The sequence below is a fragment of the Eretmochelys imbricata genome, chromosome 7 (genome assembly GCF_965152235.1).
Source record: "Eretmochelys imbricata isolate rEreImb1 chromosome 7, rEreImb1.hap1, whole genome shotgun sequence".
NCBI classification, from domain to species: Eukaryota; Metazoa; Chordata; order Testudines; family Cheloniidae; genus Eretmochelys; species Eretmochelys imbricata.
In genome coordinates this window covers 35,949,061-35,971,030 of record NC_135578.1, presented here as the reverse complement: position 1 = coordinate 35,971,030, position 21,970 = coordinate 35,949,061, and the positions used below count along the sequence as shown (strand labels likewise).

The following is a 21,970-nucleotide window of genomic DNA, read 5'->3' as shown; positions in this document are numbered from 1 at the left end:
GCAAATGGAGGCAGTGGATCTCCTCAATTCCCATCCTGGGGAAGTTTAAGCATTACAAAAAAAGGGGCATGCTCTCTCTCTCACACACACCCCCCCCTATCCATTTCGGGGCCCACAGTAGAATTTACTTCATTGTGTCTTGTCTTGATGTCCAGGATATCCCTCTTGGTGACAGACCAGTGAAACATTAATCCTGGCAATGCATTGCCAAACGAGAAAGGGGTCTGATTACTGGTGATGCCCATCACATAAACTGGCATCTGAAAGCAGATAAAAACGGAGCTTTGCTTGAAAAAGGTGCAACTTTGGGACAGAAATTAGTTACACAAGTAAGGAAGGAACACAGTAACTCAACACAAAATTCCCAAGCCAACTGAAGAGGTTTCCACAAAAAGAAAAGGAGTACTTGTGGCACCTTAGAGACTAACAAATTTATCTGAGCGTGAGCTACAGCTCAAATAAATTTTTTAGTCCCTAAGGTGCCACAAGTACTCCTTTTCTTTTTGCGGATACAGACTAACACGGCTGCTACTCTGAAACCTGAAAAGAAATAACACTTTTTAAAAATATTGGGTTACCAAGTGCACCTTTAAAGTGATATCATGTACAGGACTCTCACAATGACAATATCTTTTTGCATTAAAAAGCTTTAAACCATTCCCTTTGGTAAGAGGGTCTACCACAACCAAGTGCTGATTCATTTCATCAGAAGCCTCAGCAGCTGGTCATATGGAGGAGGCACTCATCCTATGTGGCCCCCTTAACAACAGAAACGTCTTACACATTCTTACATTCGCTACTGTTTTCACTAGGCATTCTCTCCTCTTTGCTGATTGGCTGTTTGCTCCAACCCGCTCCTTCCCCTACGCCCACGGTTTGTGACAACATGATATACATATAATAAATATCCAGAAGGTGAAAATACCAAGCAAGGAGAATTATTATTTAGCCTGGTACAAGTACGTAACTAGGCTTTATGGGATGAAATTAAGAAACTATTTAGATTAAATATTGGAAACAGCTTCCTAACAGTGACAAGACTAAGACTGAAATAGTCTCTCAAAGCAATTGGTCGAGGTCCCATATTTTGAAATACTAGAGCCAGTCTGGACTTAGTGGACATACTACATATTTTCCTGAAAGGAGGATAGACCGGACAACCCATCTCCAAATGAAAAGATTCCCTGGTGGTCATGCCAACATGGCAGATTGCTCGTATTTGGTTCTACATTGAGTTCTGGCTCTAGCAAGTCCAAAGCAAGAACAGAAATAGCATTCCTTTTCTTCCCGTTTGCACCCTTTTTGCATGATCCTCTCTTGAAAGAGTGTTTCTCCAATCACAAGGAGACTCTGACCTGTCTTAAAGGAGCAGCTATCATTAAAGATGAAGAAGCATGAGTGTAAGACAGGGGTGGACAAACTTTTTGGCCCGAGGGCCACATCTGTGTATGGAAATTGTATGGAGGGCCATAAATGCTCACAAAATTGGGGGCTGGGGTGCGGGAGGGCATGAGGGCTCCAGCTGGGGGTGTGGGCTCTGTGGTGGGGCTGAGGATGAGGGGTTGGGGGTGCAGGACCGTGCTCCAGGCTAGAACTGAGGGGTTTGGAGGGTGGGAGGGGGATCAGGGCTGGGGCAGGGGGTTGGGGCGTGGGAGGTGGTCAGGGGGGCAGATTCCGGGCAGCACTTACCTCAAGCAGCTCCCAGAAACGGTGGCATGTCCCCCCTCTGGCTCCTATGTGGAGGTTTGGCTAGGCAGCTCTGCACACTGCCCTGTCTGCAGGCGCCACCCCAGCAACTCCCATTGGCTGCAGTTACCAGCCAATGGGAGCTGCGGGGGCAGTGCTTGGGCTGGGGGCAGCGTGCAGAACCCCCTATGCGTAGGATCCAGAGGCCGGACATGTCACTGCTTCCGGGAGCCATGCAGAGTGGGGCAAGACCTCAACTCCACCTCCTGGCGGGAACTTGAGGGCCAGATGTGGCCCCATGCCTACCCCTGGTGTAAGAGCATATGCTTTATTGTGGCACAAATAAATAGTGTCTAATTAGGTTAAATAGGAAGATGCCCAGAATAACACAGAGAAGTGAATGAGGGTTTGCATCACCATTTAATTAATTTAAAAAATCATGAGTTAATGTTTTATTCCACCAGATCAAGCTTAGAACTTTGGTTGGTTGATGTGAAAATGCTTTTCAACTAAACTAATAACCTTTTCTTTGTAATCCTCATTAGCACATTTCCTTTGAAAATTAAATATCAAAATAAACAAACAAAAAGAGTGGGAGAGAAAGAACTCTAAGTGTAATTCAGCTAACCTGAGTACCCGTTTTCATTCGTGTAATGGGTGCACGGATTCTAATAGCCACAAGCCGTACTACTTCAACTTCCACTTTATCCTAAAAAGAAAAAAAAGCTCTGTAAGAGGCAGACCATTTCATTTAATGACCTCTGACCATTTCATTTAATGACCTCTGTGAACTAGATTTTTAGTATTAGCTAGATGACAAGTTCCCAACCTATACATATCAAAGCAGGGACTTCAGGCTTGCCCTTGATTACCGTAGGCTACCCCGAGGTTCACACAGCAGAGCCTTCTGTCTGCACAAAGCTCAGTGCAGGATCAGGCCCTTTGTAATGAACCGCTGCACTGGATCCACCCCAGTTGCCTCAAAATTGCAAGGCTGGGGTTGGACCAGCCTAAGGTACAAACAAATGGGAGGCAGTGGGCACAGCCAGGATCTTTGTCCAGGGAACTGATCTTGTTACCTGAACGACTGGAACCGCTGACTTCAAGCAGAGATAACAAGCTTTAAAACATCTGGTTTTATGATGCAGCTGGTGACAAAAGGATTATGCTTCTCCCCATAACAAGTGTGTTTCACTGGCATGTGTGTCTTCAAAACCTCTCGGACCAAGTGTTAAAGTTTAAAAGAATACAATGTTTTTTAAAAAGATAGCGTGACAGAAATGTCTTTCCAATAAGAAATAAAAATGATTCATTTTTTTGTTTGTGTGTGTAGATTTTTTTGTTTGTGTGATCCTGATTAAAATGGAAGTGTGCAAACAAACCAACTGCTTCCCCCAAGCCCCCCGCTCCACACTGTAATGAACTGCTATGACTTTGTTCTTTTATTCTCCCCGTAAAAAACAACGAACAAATTAGCAGAAAAAAATTGAAGGAAAAAAAATCCTTGCAGTTTAACTGAAATCCTCTGACACAACAGATGAAATCACAGACTTGATATAAATCAATACACTATAAATCCAATGTCAAATCAAAGTCAACTCAGTACAGAATGCTTATCCATAAAAGGACACATCAAAATCCAGCTGAGTAAAGTCCTAACAACATGAGAGGATTTACATTCTCAGACTGAAAAAACCACTATGGCAGAAGGGGAAAAACAAAATCACACATACATATATTAGTTGGTGATTAATTTAAAAGGCACCCTGATGAGAATGGAGCGGTGTTTTAAATGGACGTGGTCCGGAGATTGCTGTGCAATTCTGGCTTAGATAAAATATGGAATGTGTTTACTTACCTACTGTACTGAAGTCTAATTTGTAGAGGATGTGTCTATCGCAGAAGACCAATATACACAGTGGCATAATTCAGTATGATTGTCAATTTGACAGCAAGATAGATTGTAAACTACCAGGGGAAGAAGCCATGTCTTCCAACATGTCTGTATGGTGCTATGCTCGTCAACAGCACTACTTAAAAAATAGTCTTTGCTCAAGACTACAGAGTTGATGACTAGCAGGACCAAGAAGGAGAAGATGGGGTCTCCAGGAGGAAGCCAAGTGAGTGATCCCAGATGGGGAGAGTAACAGTGCAAGACAGAAAAGGAGCCAGCCAATCACAAAATGGAAACATAGGAAGAAGAGAACTAAGTGGAGAAGGGTGGAATGGAGAACGAGAACAGGAAAGAGTAAGAATGAGCGGTAGATAGATGTGAAACTTGGTGATTTCTCTTCTTTGCATCTCCTGTCATTCCCAGAGTTTTGTCGCTGAAGTATAGTTGTGGGGACAGGACCAGACCTGGTGGTCAGAAGGTAGGAGATTTGGTTTCCTAGTTCAATCTGCTCCCTTGCAGAAGCCACAGGCAGACATTGCTGTCCCTGAGTTACAGACATAGCAAATCCTTTAACAAAATTCTGATCTGTCTCCATTGTTTGTCTCGCCTGGGAATCTCCCTGTGCCCCCCATTAAGGCCAAAGGACTTCGCTGTGCACTAGTTGCCCGAACCCTAGCTCAGGCAAACACAAAGACAAAGAGCTATGAGCCTCATGTGCAACACCCTAGAGAACACTGCACTTTTTCTGCTTTAGAAGCAGGCCTCTACCTGTCTGCCTGCATCCACCTCCAGACTTAGCCACTGCCCTCACTACTGGCACCAACAGGAGCAGTTCCTGGGTTTCATTGCCTGTACCTGGCAGCATGGCACAGACTACAGCAGAGGACTAACTCTGGTCTTGCTTCACTCCCCCACAAACTTAGCAGCTGACTGAGATACTTCAGAAGGTGACCTGTTATCTAAGGAAGCCATGGACCTCAAGGGGAAAATAAAAACCCCTTCCAGGCAACCACGAGATAACTTCTAGGTATCAGCAGTCTCGACCTTTGTTACTGTGGCAGGACTGGCCTGGACGGATTCTTTCGGCAGTTTTACCAGTCAAGCCTACAGATGTCAAATGTCATGAGATCGCCCTGGGTTTTGTGCAGAACTCAACTTTCAGGTGGTGAGATGCACAATTTAAGGATATATTGAAGATATTGCTCACGTTCCAAAGTGAATGCACTAAATCACAATCTGGGGAGTAAGAAATCGCTATTTTTATCCCAATGGAACCAGTGAAGTTATTGTAACAAGATTTTATTTTTGATTTTGGACACAGTCCATGCACTAAACCAAGATTAACATTAACTGGTTCTGTGACACATGAGATGATAAAGTGTTACCTGCGACACCACCACGATTTGCCCAGTCTCTGCATCAACAGCTTGAACCACTCCAGTTACTGTCCCATTTCCAACTGCCTCTCCTCTTACAAGGCCAGTGCTGTTCACTGATGCAATCCTCTCATCACTGATGGAGAAAATTATGTTGGACTGAGGTTGAGGGCCTCCTTCTGAAGTAATCTGTAGTTACACAGAGACCAATGCTCATCAATAGTTTGCATCCATCACAACTCTGCTCTAGTTAATATTTTCACAGGGCCAGGGTGCACAATAGAGGGGGAGGCTACTCGTAGCTTCCTTTCTTTGCACAGACTGCACAAAGACAAATGGATGGGCATCTCTACTCCCCCAGCAGCACCCAGACCCCCATCTAGCTCACACACCAGCACATGGAGGAGGACCAGTGCATGGGGAGCTGGAAATGGGGAGAAGAAGCTAAACACATAAAGGGTTGTTGCAACACGCATGCTGCATCCCCATGCCAGGGATTTTAAGGAGCAATTCTGCCTCCCTGTATTCCTCGCAGGTGGAGTGACTCTGCTCTGTGCCTTGCTTTGTGTACTTAGCCCACAGCTGTCAGTTTTATATTGGTGACAGGTTTACTGAACATCACCACTCATCCTGGGAGGGCTGGCTTTTCATTCGAGTGAGAAATACTGAAACATTGTTCTGACTATATGCTAGAACAGAAAGGTGGTCAAGTGTGAAGACATTCAACTGGCCTCTGTGCTGGAGAGGAGTTCTGGTATGAATGTAGCTATGTTACCAAGCTAAATATCAACATCCACCAAAAAGAAAAACAACAACAAAAAATTAAGATAATATCATGGAAGCAAAGCAGTTAGCACTTCTCTAATAATGTATTAGAACAACTTCTCAAGCAGGAATTACAGTGGACCAAATCTAAAAACACCTCACCTGAATCACTGCTCCTATGATCAGAGTAACTTTTCTCGGCAGTAGCCTAAATGGAGGAAAGACCTAGAAATGAAAGCACAAACATTTGTGTTCTCACCACTATCTGATTTAGATGAATTATGCCTCTGAACAGCATATACAGGTGTGTGTGGCAACTTGCTTAGCCTGAGCAAGCTAAGCCTCTAGAAAGTGCTGTTAACCCCAGGCCCTTAGCAATGTTTGCAGAGAAGAACTACTACACTTCTCAAATGCTGTTGGAGAGTAGTTTTTGGACACATTTTGAAAATAAAAATATTTTTTTCAGGTATTTTACAGGGAAAAAAAATGCAGATTGTGCCTGATATAAATGAAAGCGGGTTGGGGGGGAGGGGTTGCTCCCTTTTATGGACACCCAGCCAGTTAGCTATAAATCCCTCTTGGTAGTTGTTCTCTACTTGCTTTACCTGTAAAGGGTTAAAAAGTCTCCCTGCATACGTAAAAGGAAGGGAGTGGGCATCTGACCAAAAGGGCCAATTGGAAGGCTAGAACTTTTTAAAACTGGGGAAAAAATAAACTTCGCCTTTGTGTCTCTGTTGTTCTCCCGGACAGCAGAAACAGGGCTGGAACTAAGCTGTAAAAAGCTTCAGGCCAGGTATGAAAAATATCACCAGATCATACCTAGAAACTACTCATTTGAAACCCCAGATATGTAAGTAGATCAAGAAATGTCTAGGAAGATGCGATTAGGTTTTTCTCTTTTATTTCTTTATGGCTTGTGGACTCCTTTGTGCTAACCCCAGGTGCTTTTGTTTTGCTTGTAACCTTTAAGCTGGACCTCAAGAGAGCTATCTTGATGCTTAAGCCTTGTAATTGTTTTGTTTTTTTAAATCAAGCAAAAAGCCGAAGTTCCAAACGTATTTTCTTTCTGTTTTTAATAAAATTTACCTTTTTTTTAAGAACAGGATTGGATTTTTGTGTCCTAAGAGGTTTGTGCATATGTGGTTTAATTAGCTGGTGGCAACAGCTGATTTCCTTTGTTTTCTTTCTCAGCTCTTCCCCGGGGGGGGGGGGGGGGGTCAAAGGGACTGAGGTTTGGAGGAATTCCCAAGTGCACCTTCCTCGGTTCTCGGTTCTCAAAAGGGTTTTTTGCCCTTGGAGGTGGCAGCATCTACCCATCCAAGGTCAGAGAAAAGCTGTAACCTTGGGAGTTTAATACAAGCCTAGAGTAGCCAGTATTAATTTTTAGAATACTTGCGGGCCCCCACCTTCTGCACTCAGAGTGCCAGAGTGGGGAATCAGCCTTGACAGTGCCAAATTACTGTTTTCATACCACTCAGGCCCCACCATAACAAGCGTTTCAGATAACATACAATTAGAAATGAAGTTATTTACTTCAATCTGTTGGAGAGCAGAACTGATTTCTTGTCCATTTTTATCAGTGACTGTTGCTGTAAGGCTGGTTTGACCTATGACCATGCCGTGAACTAGAAAAGCAGCAGTATGGTCATCAAGAACTTCATCGAGAGGACTGCAGCAAAAGAAAATACATTAAATTAGAGAGGTCATTGAATGAATTACATTAATAAAAGGGTGACTTAGAGTACAAGGGGTTCATCTATCATCTCAAGGAGTTTTAGGTGACAAAGTCCTAAGCAGAATAATAAATAGGGATGTCAGTTCAGTATGGAGCAGCAGGAATATTGACTTCTTAACTGCCTGAAGCTGGAGTACCTTTACATCCAGGATGAAGCACCGACAGCACAGCACACGTATGGGATACATCACTGAAACCTGAACCCTAACTGGTTAGAGTACAGAAGGCTTCTGTTTCCACTGATAGCAGTTCTTAAACCTTCATCTATTTCCAAGTTAGAAAACATAAAGGGCTTCTAAATGGGGCGAGGCATAGCTCAGTGGTTTGAGCATTGGCCTGCTAAACCCAGGATTGTGAGTTCAATCCTTGAGGGGGCCACTTAGGGATCTGGGGTAAAAATTGGGGATTGGTCCTGCTTCAAGCAGGGGGTTGGACTAGATGACCTCCTGAGGTCCCTTCCAACCCTAACCTTCTATGATTCTATGATATGATGATACAACTCTGTCATTTCTAGAGACTCAGTAACAAACACAATACAATGAGTTGGATACTCTCCTACTGATCTCCAGGCAGGTATTTATTCACTTCACATCATTTCCACTTTCTCTGCTCATGCGATGCTCAGAATTTAATGAAGCGCTACAGTGCATGACTAAGGCCCTGAATCTGAAAAGTGAATGGGAATTAAATAAATGCTGAATTTGAACCTTAAGCATAGCCAGGCCCCACAGAGAGACACTTTCGAGACAAATTTAAAAAAAACTACATGTACTTCTCTGCCTGATTGATTGGGAGTAATGACATGAAGGCTGCATGGAGGCCTTTTAAAAAACATTACCCTTCAAATTCATTCAAAATAATAAGAAAATACTTCTACAATATTACTTTTGCTTCTTCTCCCTATTAGGGAATTGCTTTTAAATTCATGAAAATACACCATGAATCAACTTACACCAGCGACACAATCTGCGATGCTGCCCTCAGTTTTAAATCCATGACAGTGAAATATTTAGCCAGAAAAGGTTTCCTCGAGTCATCCAATACTCTAACATAAGCTTTAACGGTTTTCCCAATCTCCACCTGCAACATATATTCACAATCACTGACATTTTCCCTGAAAAGGTATTTTTAATCATCATTCTTATTTATTGGCATAAATGTCTTTTTATTGTAATGTGTAAAACTTTTAATGCTCTAATAAAAACTTAAGACTGGACCGTGAGGTTCTAGTGTTAAGCAGCCCTCACTGCCAGGCATCATTAGTGTCAAGTGAAATGAATGAATTCAGGTGTTTCAACTGGCATGGGCATAATTCAAACATCCAGAAATATCAAAACTTTTAATTTTGTATAAGATTTACAGAAAATTGCAAGTAAAATGTTTTTTATCTGACATATGGAAAATGACCGTGACAAAATATATTAGTACAAGAATCACTCTCCCAAACTCTCAGAAAAACAAGACAACGTGAATTAGTGTTTTTTCAGAAGTATTCATGTATTTTTATTCATAATCCTTTTTATTATGGCAATGCCTAGAAGCACCAACTGATCATGGATCAATTGAGCTACAGACTAGGCAGATACATAGTAAGAATTGGCTTCTGCCCTGACGTGCTTACAATCTAAATAGGCAGGCTTGGGAGGGGAAACAATGGTACAGAGGAGTGAAGTGACCTGTTCAAGGTCACACAGCTGGTCAGTGGCAGAGAGGGAAACAGAAGCCCAGTCACAGCCCAATGCCATAACCAAGACACCATGTTACCTCTCGTGTACCTCAGCCTTACATTAATAACCAGCACAAAAGCCGATGACATTCTGAGACAGTCAACAATACTAGCTGCTGAAAAAATACAAACCTTGTCAACAACTCGGACATACAGTTCTTGTATATCAGATACATAGATTTCAGCTTTAGCTGGAGCAGGGAAAGTCAGACACAAGTCATGAATCATTAGCGTTAAAGTTCCTGGAAATAAAGGATATACCTAAAATGCCAAAAGAAAAAACTATTAGTTGATGCAATTTTTTTTTAAACTTTAATTTGTGTCTTCTTGAGGACTAAACTTATTTTCCTTATTGTACAGATCAAGTTGGACCCTGAATTCTGGACATAAACAAGTTTCTTTATCTCAAAGGATCAGGCAGACAGATATTTTACCCACTGAAGCAAAAGTAAAGCTGTAAAATTTATGTAAGCAATCTCATACCACTGAGGTAGTCTAAATGGCTTCTGGGTAACAATTTCTGTAATGGACCCTGATGTGGGGATAGCCTGGGGTCCTATATTCTCATGCTATCAGGAAGAAAAAAAAAGCCCCCAAACCACAAATCATCTGCAGCAATAAAATACTTTTCTTGGGGTAGAGAGGGAAGGTAGACTAACTTTCAAACCAGTAGCACGGCACCTACAGTATTCAGAATGTTACCTTACATCATCAGAGGAGCTACGTTGTAACTGAGGTGGGAAAAGTTGTCATTTTGCCCATTGTGACTGCACTCGATTAACTTTGCTTCACGTTATGGAAAAGAATTCCATGTTTAAATAAAGACAATTATTACCAGGTAGCTTTTAAAATTGAATTTAATTTACAAAAGTACTTCATTTGGCATCATTAGACTACTCCATGTGGTCCTGCCTTTCTGATATCCAGTACAGCCACTCTGACATTTCAGACTGGAGAATGCCACCTTCCTAAAAAGACTGGAGTGCATTCTGCTAGCAGTGCAACCGGAAACGAAAGAAAATCCACAAGAAATATGGATTTTTCACTGAAGTAGAGCAGGCAGGTTGAACTAAGTCTATATTTTTAACGGGTAAAATGTTTGATGTATTTAAAAAAAGCCAGTATTTTTGATCATACAGGTAGTTAAAACAAAAGATTACTCACCTCATGCAGTAACTGTGGTTCAAGATGTGCCCCCCTATGGGTGCTCCACTCAGCTGCGCATGCGCCTCTGGAGGCCTTGAGCTGAGATTTTCTGTTAGCAGTGTTCATTTGACCTGCGCATTTGCTCTATACAATCTCAAGTTGCACTTCCAGGGTATATTGGGCTGCCGGGTAAACTGCTCTATCTGAACATCCAACCAGAACAGTCCAAAGCAGAGGGGAAGGAGAGCAGGTAGTGGTTTTTTTAAATACATCGAACATTTTACCCTTTAAAAATATAGACTTAGTTCAACCTGTTTCTGGAAGTGATGAATAGGTCCAGCGATAGAAGTCCCAATCTCTGCAATATCCCATGCAGGATCTGGGCATCCAGCTCCCATTTGTAGTCTTGGGAGAAGTGCCTGCTGAGCATATCGGCTGTGACATTCTGGAATCCAGGAAGGTAAATGGCTAAGATCTGAATCTGATGGGCTACACACAAGTTCCATAACTTTTTAACTTTGGCACAGAGGAAGGGGGACCTTGCTCCTTCCAGTTTGTTGATACAGAACATGCAAGCCATATTGACCATCATCATTTTATTGCTCCTAAAGAAAAGAAGGAGTGTAATTCTTGACTCAGTATATTCTAATGAAAGGGGCCCCTGAAGAGGGTCAGAGAACGGGGGAGGGATGGATGGATGGATATATAGTGATGGTAAAGCCCAATGTTGTAACCTCCATGACTCACTTGTCAGTTGTAATACACTGCCAGGCCCCTTGGAAATGGAAAAGGCAGCCTCTCTAAAACAGGGGTTCTCAAACTGGGGGTCGTGACCCCTTAGGGGGTCATGAGGTTATTACGTGGGGGGTTGTGAACTGTCAGCCTCCACCCCAAACCCCACTTCATCTCCAAATTTTATAATCATGTTAAATATATACATTTTTTGAGTGTTTAATTTATAAGGGGGGAGGGAGGGTCACACTCAGAGGCTTGTTGTGTGAAGGTGGTCACCAGTACAAAAGTTTGAGAATCACAGCTCTAAAAGTTTGGAGGTGACCAAACGGTTGCAGCTTACAAACTAGAGATGAGGGAGGAGTTGAGCCTTTGACCAATCTGTCAAAATTGGTTTCAATTACGATTGGGTGCTAGCTGAAGGAGGGTAGGAAGCTCTTTTATTCTGCATTATCTGTCTTCTTCTAGCAGGTTGGGTGTGTGACGGGTTCGGTCACTGAGACCCCCTTGGGACTGTCACCTGATGTGCTGAAACTACCTCTGAGCCCGTTTTCCCTGTCAGCGTTTTCCCTGTCAGGGAGTCCAGAACCCTGCCTTGTTGAGCCAGATGCGCTAGTCTGCTGCAACACAGACCCAGGTCTAAACCACACCCCCAAAGCTACAGACTTTAACTGAAAACCACCCAGCTGGTTACCTATCTCCAGCACCCAAATGCCCAGCTCCCAATGGGATCGAACCCCAAATAAATCAGTTTTACTCTGTATAAAGCTTATACAGGTTAAACTCATAAATTGTCTGCCCTCTTTAACACTGATAGAGAGATATGCACAGCTGTTTGCTCCCCCAGGTATTAATCACTTACTCTGGGTTCAATAATAAACAAAAGTGATTGTATTAAGAATAAAAAGTAGGATTTAAGTAGTTCCAAGTAATAACAGATGGAACAAAGTAAGTCACCAAGTAAAACAAAGCAAAAACACACAAATCTAAGCCTAATACTTTAAGAAACTGAATACCAGTAAATCTCACCCTCAGAGATGTTCCAATAAGCTTTTTTCACAGACTAGACTCCTCCTTAGTCTGGGCCCAATCCTTTCCCCTGGTACATTTCTTGTTAGTTCCATCTCAGGTAGTAACTAGGGGATTTCTCATGACTGCTTCCCCCTTTGTTCTTTTCCATCCCCTTTTATATCTTTGGCACAAGGGGAAATCCTTTGTCTTTCTCTGGGTTCCCACCCTTCCTTCTAAATGGAAAAGCACCAGATTTAAAATGGATTCCAGTATCATGTGACATGTTCTGTGAGACTTCATTACTCACTGGCTGGCATCCACATATACAGGAAGGCTTACAAGTAAACAGAGCCATTTACAACCAATTGTTCCAGTTAATGGGAGCCATCAAGAGTTTAAGCCACCAATAATGGCCCACACTTTGCATAATTACAATAGGACCTCAGAGTAATACTTCATATTTCTAGTTTTAGATATAAGAATGATACATTCATACAAATAGGATGAACACACTCAGTAGATTATAAGCTTTGTAATGATACCTTACAAGAGGCCTTATGAATAAAGCATATTCCAGTTACATTAAATTCACACTCACAAGCATATTTCCATGAACATATGTAGTGCAATGTCACAGGGTGGTTTTGTGAAAACCAGAGAAGTAAATCTGTGGGGAGTCTGAGACCTGCTAAATCTCCTCTTGCTTATAGGGGTGTACATTCCCAGAGATATCAACATGGCCCTGCAGTCCTTCAGTGTGTGCAGGGACTCATTCATAGTTCCTGAGAAGAGCTTCTGACCATCAAACAGGAGACCCTGGGCCCTATTCTGAACCTCTCTCTCTCACAAAACCCAAAAACTGGAGCCACAATACCTTGAGCACGATAACTGCTATGGAGATGGATCTAGTGGCAGCATCTGCGGCATCCAAGCATGCCTGGAGAGAGGCTCTGGCTAAAGGACCATGTTTAATGATGGTCTGGAAGTTCTCTATGCTCCTGTGGCAGATGTTCAATAAAGGATGCAAACTCGTTTTCATTTGTATAGTCCTTGCTGGCCATGATTGCCTGATGGATTGTGATCCGAAACTGGAGGGTTGTGGATGAGCAGACCTTCCATCCAAAAAGGTCTACTCTTTTCTGGTCCTTGTCATAAAAGGAGTAGACCTGGCATAGTGCTGTCTGCAATGCTTGTTTACAGCATCCACCACCAGGGAATTAGGTGGGGGATGAGAGAATAAAAATTCTGAATCCCAGAGGGGGAACATAATAGTTCTTATCTGCCTGTTTTCAAGTTGGTGGTATGATGGCAGGAGTTTGCCACACAGACTTTGATGGATCCAGGAGCACTTCATTAAAGGGTAGCACAACCCAGCTGGATGTTGCTGACTGCAAAATGGAGTCAGGAGCTCATGATGTGAGTCTTTAACCTCCAGAAGTATCTGAAGGGAGTCTGCCATTCTGTTCACAGGGTCCTGGTATTTACTAAAATTGTCAGCCCTTGGTGGTGGTGGAGGCATGACTGCCTTGTCCAGAGATGAAGATGAAATAGGGGTTTGAGGTGTAGCCTCTGTTTGCCCTAGCCTCCTGTTCCTCAAAGGTCTCCTTATGTTGGGTGTTTGGTTGAGGAGACTGTATGACTCTAGTTTCCTGGACCAGTGGAGCTGGAGGTAGGAGTGCTCCTTCATCAGCTGTTTGTTCTCCTGAATCTTCTGAAGTCCAGATTTTAGAGCCTGGAAAACGGTACACTTTTGGGAGATCTGACTCTCCAAGCAACAGGTACACTTAGAGTGGCCACTGCTCATCGGGATAACCTCCCAAAAAGAGCTGCAGTGTTTAAAAACTGGTAAGCCAGGCATGCCCAGGCAGGCCAAATAAGCTCCCCAGAGGAGATGGGGAAGAAATAAAATGGAGAGAGGAAAAACGGAAACCTCTCACAACTACCTAACTAATTCTATCCTAACAACAATTAACACTAACTAGAAACACTAACTAAACAACAACTATAAAACAGGCTGAGGCGTGCACGAGGTGGACACACTAAAGCTCTGTCTCAGGCCAACCCAATATACCCTCAGAATGTGGCATAAGGCTGTAGAGAGCACCTGTGCAGGCCAAATGGACATTGCTAATGGAAAATCTCCAATCAAGGGCTCGAGAGGCATTTGGGCACCTGATGTGGAGCACCCACAGGGACACTACTCAAAGAAGAACAGATCTTGTTTCATATATTTCACAAGGCTTCCTCACTGCCTCACTCCTAAAGGCTACCATTCCAAGATGAAACTCATATGACATCAGGCATAGTATTCCGATAGCCACATGGGAGATCTGACTGAAGAGATTTTAAGAACGAAGACCAACTGCATAAACTTCAAAAATAAATTCAGCTTCTTAGAATAACAAACTTATTTTCCCCTCTAGCTGACAGTCTCCCTGTGAATGTATTGTGAACTCCCTCTTTCTACAACTATACAGAGATGTGTTTTTATCAATACACACCACCAGCAATGAAGAACAGTTATCTCTGACATCACTAATATTGAATTAATTCTATTAGTTTTGTTGAATTTGTTGCCATTTACAAAGAATTCTGCGTATTGTCATGGCATTAATATTCCTCCCCTCCCTCAATAAAGAATATGATGCATATATATTATTGTTCATTGCAGGTAACTCCTAATTCAAATATATCATCGATGGATGAAATCAAGCATAGCTGCAAAGTAATACTTAATGCATCTTCTGGGTGACTATATCAAATCCCTGTAGGACGTGGGCCTAATACTTAAACAGATCTTTTCCATCTTTAGCCACAATACTGCTATCCTTTTGAAGTTAGAAAATATTACAGCTTTCTCCCTTAGCATTATTAGAAGAATCTGAAGATTTTACAAATGTCTTTGCTAACCTGAAACAAATATTGTAATGTCACTGCTGTAATCAACTTATCTTTTATATATGTTATTTCTGAACAATTTTGTTTTCATAACACTTTAACGATAGGAGAGTTTATTATAGATTTTTTTTATCACCTTAGAATCCTTTGCTGTTACTGCTTCCTGAAGTCTAGTATAAAGATATAAACCTTTATCCTGCCAATAAGATTAACTGCTTGTTTGTCTGTTTGACCATTCCTATATGAGTGCTGCTTATTCAAGTAGGGATGTTAGATGCAATAACATTTTGGTTATGGTAATAACTCAGCTAGTTTCAGTTGTTCTCATTCAAATCTCTTGAGAATGGACAGTTTCTCTGAGCTACAAGGGCATTCAGAGTATTAGCATGCAAATGAGCACAAGTGGAGTTTATATTATGTGGCCTGTGTTCTTAACCAGGGTAAAGCAACTTTAGTTTTGCAAGGTCTCTGTGTATTTATGAGTACATTTCTCCAAAATTACTCATTTGGGCTTAAACGTATTTGAGAGGAAATTTCTATTATTTGCAAAGTTTACAAGCCTCATTCAGGCTTGAATTTGTAATCTATATACCAGCTCCCCACCCGTTCCCCAAAACAACAAAACCATATGATGTATCACAATTTATCTATTTGCTCCGCCTATGGTTGCAATTTAAATTTGCACAACCCTAATACTGATTTGTAGCCTCTAGTCTCACTAATATTGAGGCATGTGCTGACTTTCCTCATGATTCTCCTTAACCTTAAGTAATGATTCCAAGGTCCACTGACTTTCAACTGTCCCTCCAGAAGGAAGTTACTTACCCTACGGCAGGGGTTCTCAAACTGGGGTTTGGGACCACTCAGGGGGTTACAAGGTTATTAAATGGGGCGGTCGCAAGCTGTCAGCCTCTACCCCAAACCCCACTTTGCCTCCAGCATTTATAATGGTGTTAAATATATTAAAAAGTGTTTTTAATTTATGGGGGGGGGTCACACTCAGATGTTTGCTATGTGAAAGGGGTCACCAGTACAAAAGTTTGAAAACCACTGCACAGTAACTGGAGTCCTTTGAGATGTTGTAGTCAATGTTGATCCCACTCTAGGTAAGCACCTGTTTCACACATGTAGAACTGGATTCTTTTGAATAGCACTTTCCATCAGGGCCACCCTGTGCCTCTTCATGTTTCTGTTCGAGGTTATGAAGGGAGGGCGGAATGACCCTACCTCAGTTCCCTCTCAATTGGCAGCCCACGTTGCTGAGAAGTAGGGATAGAAAGAGAGTGGTGGGAGTCCTGCTTTGATGACAACATCTCAAAGAACCACCGTTACTGCAGGGTGTGCGTCAGTGCAGCTCCTGCTGTAGGTGACTGGCAAGAAGTATCCCTTCTGGATAGTGGAATGAGGAATACCAGCCGCATCAGTCAAATGATGATCGGAGCTCTGCCCTCCTGAGCTTGGCACCAGAGCCAGCCACCACATCAAGGTTCAGTCACACTGCCAAGGGCAGCAAGAGGAAACTGAGGGAGGGTTGCAGCTGCCCCGCTCTTTATGCCCTTATATGGGAACATGAAGAGTCACAGAGCACAAGTATGGCTCCAGTGGCACCTCTTCCAAAACAAAATCCAATCCCACGTGCACGCACACCTCCAGTGGATCCACACTGACACATACTCAAAGAAGAACCTTGGGGACATGCTAAGTGTTGAGGACTTGAAAACAAAGGAAGCAATTTAAAGATCTCTTTGCTGAGAAAGGGAATAAAGAAAATTGACTATAGAACTGCTGGGAGCATTGTCATCATCCCTGTGTAAGAGATTAAGGAAGAAAAGACAGTTAATTCTTCCTTGAAAAGTGCCAAACATGCCATCTGCTGCAAAAATCCAGTCCAACTCGCCAGAGCAACAGCCAGGAATTGTGACGAGTTATCATCACCCAATTAATATATATATTTATTTTATACAAATATTTAGGAGAATAGGAAGGGATCTGACCAATTGGCATTTCTAGTTCTGAATGTGTTCTTTCCAAAGGCACATTAGCACTGATTTATGGATGTATACAATGAAAAATCATAACAGGAAGCTGGACTGACAGAGCGTGGAAAAAGATACAGATTGCTAGAGTTATGGCAATATGTGTTGAAATAAGGGTAGGATGTCTGCCATGTCGCTAGTTTTATTATTACAATAAAAGCAAGTTGTTGAAATGCATTTATAAGTGCATTTCTCTACTATTATCCAAGTCTACCTTCTGCGCCTTTTAAAATAAACATTTGTATCTCTAGTATGGTGCATTTTTTATTGTTATAATTTATTGTACTCCATCTTCAGATTAAAACATTGAATGGATAATTCTTGACATAATAAAGTAAATGGAGAGTGGCACATTTTCCCTCAAAGTGTACCAACTGTATTCTGTACTGATTGCCTGCAGACCCCTGTAAGTACCCTGAAAGAAGATGTTGCCATTCAGGAGATAGTCTCCAATCCTGCAAACCGGTATACACATAAGAACATAAGAATGGCCCTACTGAGTCAGACGAAAGGTCCATCTAGCCCAGTATCCTGTCTTCCGACAGTGGCCAGTGCCAGGTGCCCCAGAGGAAATAAGCAGAACAGGTAATCATCAAGGGATCCATCCCCCATCTCTCATTCCCAGCTTCTGGCAAACCTAGGCTAGGGACACCATTCCTACCCATCCTGGCTAATAGCCATTGATGGACCTGTTCTCCACGAACTTATCGAGTTCATTTTTGAACCCTATTATGGTCTTGGCCTTCACAACATCCTCTGGCAAGGAGTTCCACAAGCTGACTGTGGGTTGTGTGAAGAAATACTTCCTTTTATTTGTTTTAAACCTGCTGCCTAGTAATTTCATTTGGTGACCCCTAGTTTTGTGTTGTGAGAAGTAGTAAACAACACTTCCTTATCTACTTTCTCTACACCAGTCATGATTTTATAGACCTCAATCATATCTCCCCTTAGCCATCTCTTTTCCAAGCTGAAAAGTCCAAGTCTTATCAATCTTTCCTCATATGTAAGCCATTCCATCTCTCATTTTTGTTGCCCTTCTCTGAACCTTTTCCAATTCCAATATATCTTTTTTGAGATGGGGCGACCACATCTGCACACAGTATTCAAGATGTGGGTGTACCATGGATTTATATAGAGGCAACATGATATTTTCTATCCTATTATCTAACCCTTTCTTAATTATTCCCAGCATTCTGTTCGCTTTTTTGACTGCCGCAGCGCACACTTAACTTTACTACCATGACTAAGCCCATTTAAATCAATGGTGCTACTCATGGTACTAAAATGAAGCACATGCATGAGTGTTCACTGAATCAGGACCTAATACTGGTTATAGTAACACCTGAATAATTTCTAGATCATGGGCAAAAATCATGACACAGACTGCTTTACCATGGCAAGGACAAGGACAAAACACTCATGAAGTTCAACTCTGGACCTCTCCATGAAGGTCTCATTTATCTGGGAAGCATTTAGGCTCGGATTTACAAAACCACTCAAACTGCCATCAACTTCCGTGAGAGCAGAGTTAGGCCAGTACCGAGCATATCTGAAAATCTCATCTTTAGACCTCAATGAACAACACTACAGAAAGTCTCATAACAGCTCTATAAAAGGAAGAACAGATTTTAAACAGCAACTATAAATATTTAAATCTGACAAATTTACTTTGTTTTTTGTTTTAAAGGACAAAAATGCTTGTACCAGATAAGTCATTTATGTTGTAGGAAGAGATATACTATGATAACAAAAACAAATTAGCACAAATAAAATACCTGGAAAATATTCCACAATCAGAAACTATTACAAGAGAACACTTCACCTACAAAGAACATTTACTGTCAAATGTTAGTGTCAAGTTTTTCCTTATGTCCTTGCCACGCAAAACTAAAACTCCCCCGCTGTTTCCTAACCAAAAGGATGGACAATATATGGTCACCATTAACAGATCTTGACCGTAAAGAGTGCAAGAAGCTACTCACTAGATCTTGCTGTCAAATGTGGTATGATAATAGAAAATGGAAAGGCACCAACAGGAAAGAAAAATCAAAGGATTTTTACAATCTCTTAGTAAGTGCTTCCCTCCTCTTTATAATTTGTTAACAGTACAATTTATTATGAATTATAACAAGCTGTTATCTCTCACCATACCAAAAAGGCAACACTGAACAATGAGATTAGCATACTCAGATCATTAAAATAAATACACTGAAGTATTATTCCACTCACCAAAGCAATGCCTCGAGCTTCTTGATAAGCCACTTTTACAACATTTACAACACTGGTGTTGATGAAAAAATATCCAGAACCCTCTCTGATGAGCAGCTCTGCCTGCAAAGGGGAAAAGCATGTGGGATTACATCTTTTTAGTACATTGCCAAAACTGTAATACACTTACTCTCTGAGTGTTTGTGACACTCCACCTTCCCCCAGATATAAATCAAAATAATTAGCAAGAAAATTATTTACCTTGACATCAGGGTGATTGTAGATTGTAACATCACTAGGACTCACTTTCACATCTTCTACAAGTATCAGCTCAATAGTGGCAGACACAGGGATAAGAGGTTCATACTGAAAGGAATAATGCAGACTAGTGATCAATTGGGTAGCATACAATTAAAAGCCAGAGGAAAGTCAGTTACTCCTCTATGTAGGGAAGGATGGATTACCCAGATACTTAAATGGACAATGGAAGTGGAGGTTAGGTAACAGAATGTCTCCAACAATCAAGGTACAGATGGAGTTGCTTATCTGTTATGTATGCAGAGGTACACAATGCATGCTGCAGTTTTCTGCATTAGGCCCAAAAGGGCAAGACAAAGAGCCTAGGCCTGTGCATTAAGGGCTTGGAAGGATTAATTTATGATGATTGACATAAATGTGTAGGGCTTATTAGATCACCAAAGACATTTTGGAGGCCTGATGTTCCAAGTTTAGATAGAATTCTGACGATAGCGTTCAGTCTGTCTTGTCCTTCCACATTTCCTTTTCAGAATTACACAAGTTATCCACAAAAATCAACAAATAAAATAAAATCAACCCACAATTACTTGCAAGTACATAACCGCTATATAAAATTGTACTACAGAACCTGGTCTAATCATTTGATCCCAATGACATTAGGTTAAGCAGGAAAAATGCAGAGCAGCCTTTTCAGGGGAAGTTAAGTATTTTATCCCCACTCAACCCAATTAGTTAAATTATTTTGCTCAATATAGAGAGGGATGTCATCCACAATGAAACACTTGGGTGCTTTACTTAAAGAGAGGACAGTCAATCAAGACATCTTAATAAGCATAGCTATTAACAAGATATTTGTTTGGGTTTTTTTTGTTTTTAAGGGGGAAAAAAAAAAGTGCCAGCTTTCTTTGCCATAATGTTCATGCTGCAACAGGAATGAGCAAACAAATCAATATTTTCTGTCATTTAAATTACTGATGTATGTGTCTGACTAGCGGAAACTGACTGTGTAACCAATCTTTGCCTTGGCAAAATACAGGTTTCTCCCAGATCTGGAATTCAAAATGAACGAAAGCCAAATCCTGGTACCTTACAGATGTCTGAAGTCATTTTGAGTGGGTGTTCTATGGAAAGGATAGCCAAGAAATCAGTCCTGCATATTTGGGAAAAAAGGTAGAATTTTCCAAACTCGTAAAGAAAAATTCTACAAAGTTACTATTTCTAGGTATCTGTCGATCTCTCAGACTGCCTACCTGATGTTTGGTGTTGAAATATATGGCAATTGTTATTTGTTTGTCTTAAAATAAGGTAGAATTTGAAGGATCATATAGTAATACCACTCCACTTTCCTTACAGAAGTTATAGAAGAGGGACTGGATAGGTCAGGGGAAAAAGAGACACAGACCCATTCACTCTCTATGTCAATTTAAATCTAGTTCTGTGTAATCATGAACAAAAAGAATCATTACCATCGGATGGCTTCCAAGAGTTAGTTTCAGTCTAATTGCTAGATGGGCACATGCCCACATGATACAAAACAACTTCCCAACTGGAACAAATTGGGATCCTTGCTGGCAATCTCAGTGCAGAGCCAAGGATCGAATGGCAATTCTGATTATCCTCCCACTCCTACAGGATCTCACCTCCAGAGCAGAGCTGGGGCATACTGACAAAGCAGGGAGGAATTCACATGACTGCTGTCCAAATATATGTTATAAGCTAAGATAACTTCAGTCTCCCGGGCAATAAATTCTGCACTTTGCTTGAATCCTACATACACGTATGCCCTTAGCAGGGTTTTCAAAGAACCACTTAGAAAAATTTTTTAGCAAAGCCCTAACACTGTTTAATTTATTTTACACAAGTAATTAGATCTCCAAGACAAACGATATGGGATTCAGGGTTCTTTTGGTTTGTTTGGATTTGGTTTTTGTAAACTAGTAACTTGCTGTGTACAAGTCCTAGCCAATCCCACAAGGAAATGCTCACAACCCTCCCTTCTCCAGTTTAAAAATATATATTTTTTCAAAAATTAAGCCACTAATTTGAGTCAGACTTCACTGCTTATTGAGACTGCTTTTTGCTGCCACCCTTCCCTGTGTTTATAAACTGTCTACTTAGTTAAGCATTTCAAGGCAGGTACTATGGCTTTTTATGTATCTATATACATCCCCTAGCTGGCACACGGCTGGTACTATACAAACATTAACCTCACTGCTCTAACAGACACAAGTCAAGCCGAACTACAGAGATACAGTCTGACAATCATCGATGTGTCAGAGTTGTAGAGGCTGAAACTTTCTGCTCTATTTTGCAACTAAATCCTAAATACATTTGTTTCCCCAACGACGGTTGTATCAAGCAAATGGTTGCTTTAGTGAAGGACAACCTGACAAAGCTTCACCAATCCACAAAAAACCCTGAATCAAAGAAAATTAAGTGAAATAAAAGTATGAAAATTCTTTATAATCCTCTTACCCAGATTGTGAAAAAAGAACCAGT

General features: G+C 41.4%; 1 protein-coding gene across 2 annotated transcripts in view; it reads right to left on the bottom strand.

Moving 5' to 3' along the window:
• The window catches only part of NUP210 (nucleoporin 210), a 120,933-nt gene that overhangs the window by 30,886 nt on the left and 68,077 nt on the right, over positions 1-21,970 (bottom strand). For both annotated transcript variants that reach the window (XM_077821183.1, XM_077821184.1), the window contains exons 19-27: positions 19,475-19,579; positions 19,235-19,336; positions 9,315-9,443; positions 8,409-8,536; positions 7,255-7,390; positions 5,884-5,946; positions 4,966-5,145; positions 2,315-2,395; positions 129-260 (exon numbers count right to left, since the gene is read on the bottom strand). In XM_077821183.1, coding sequence (XP_077677309.1) covers positions 129-260; positions 2,315-2,395; positions 4,966-5,145; positions 5,884-5,946; positions 7,255-7,390; positions 8,409-8,536; positions 9,315-9,443; positions 19,235-19,336; positions 19,475-19,579 — 1,056 coding nt within the window. The remainder of the gene's footprint in view (positions 1-128; positions 261-2,314; positions 2,396-4,965; positions 5,146-5,883; positions 5,947-7,254; positions 7,391-8,408; positions 8,537-9,314; positions 9,444-19,234; positions 19,337-19,474; positions 19,580-21,970) is intronic.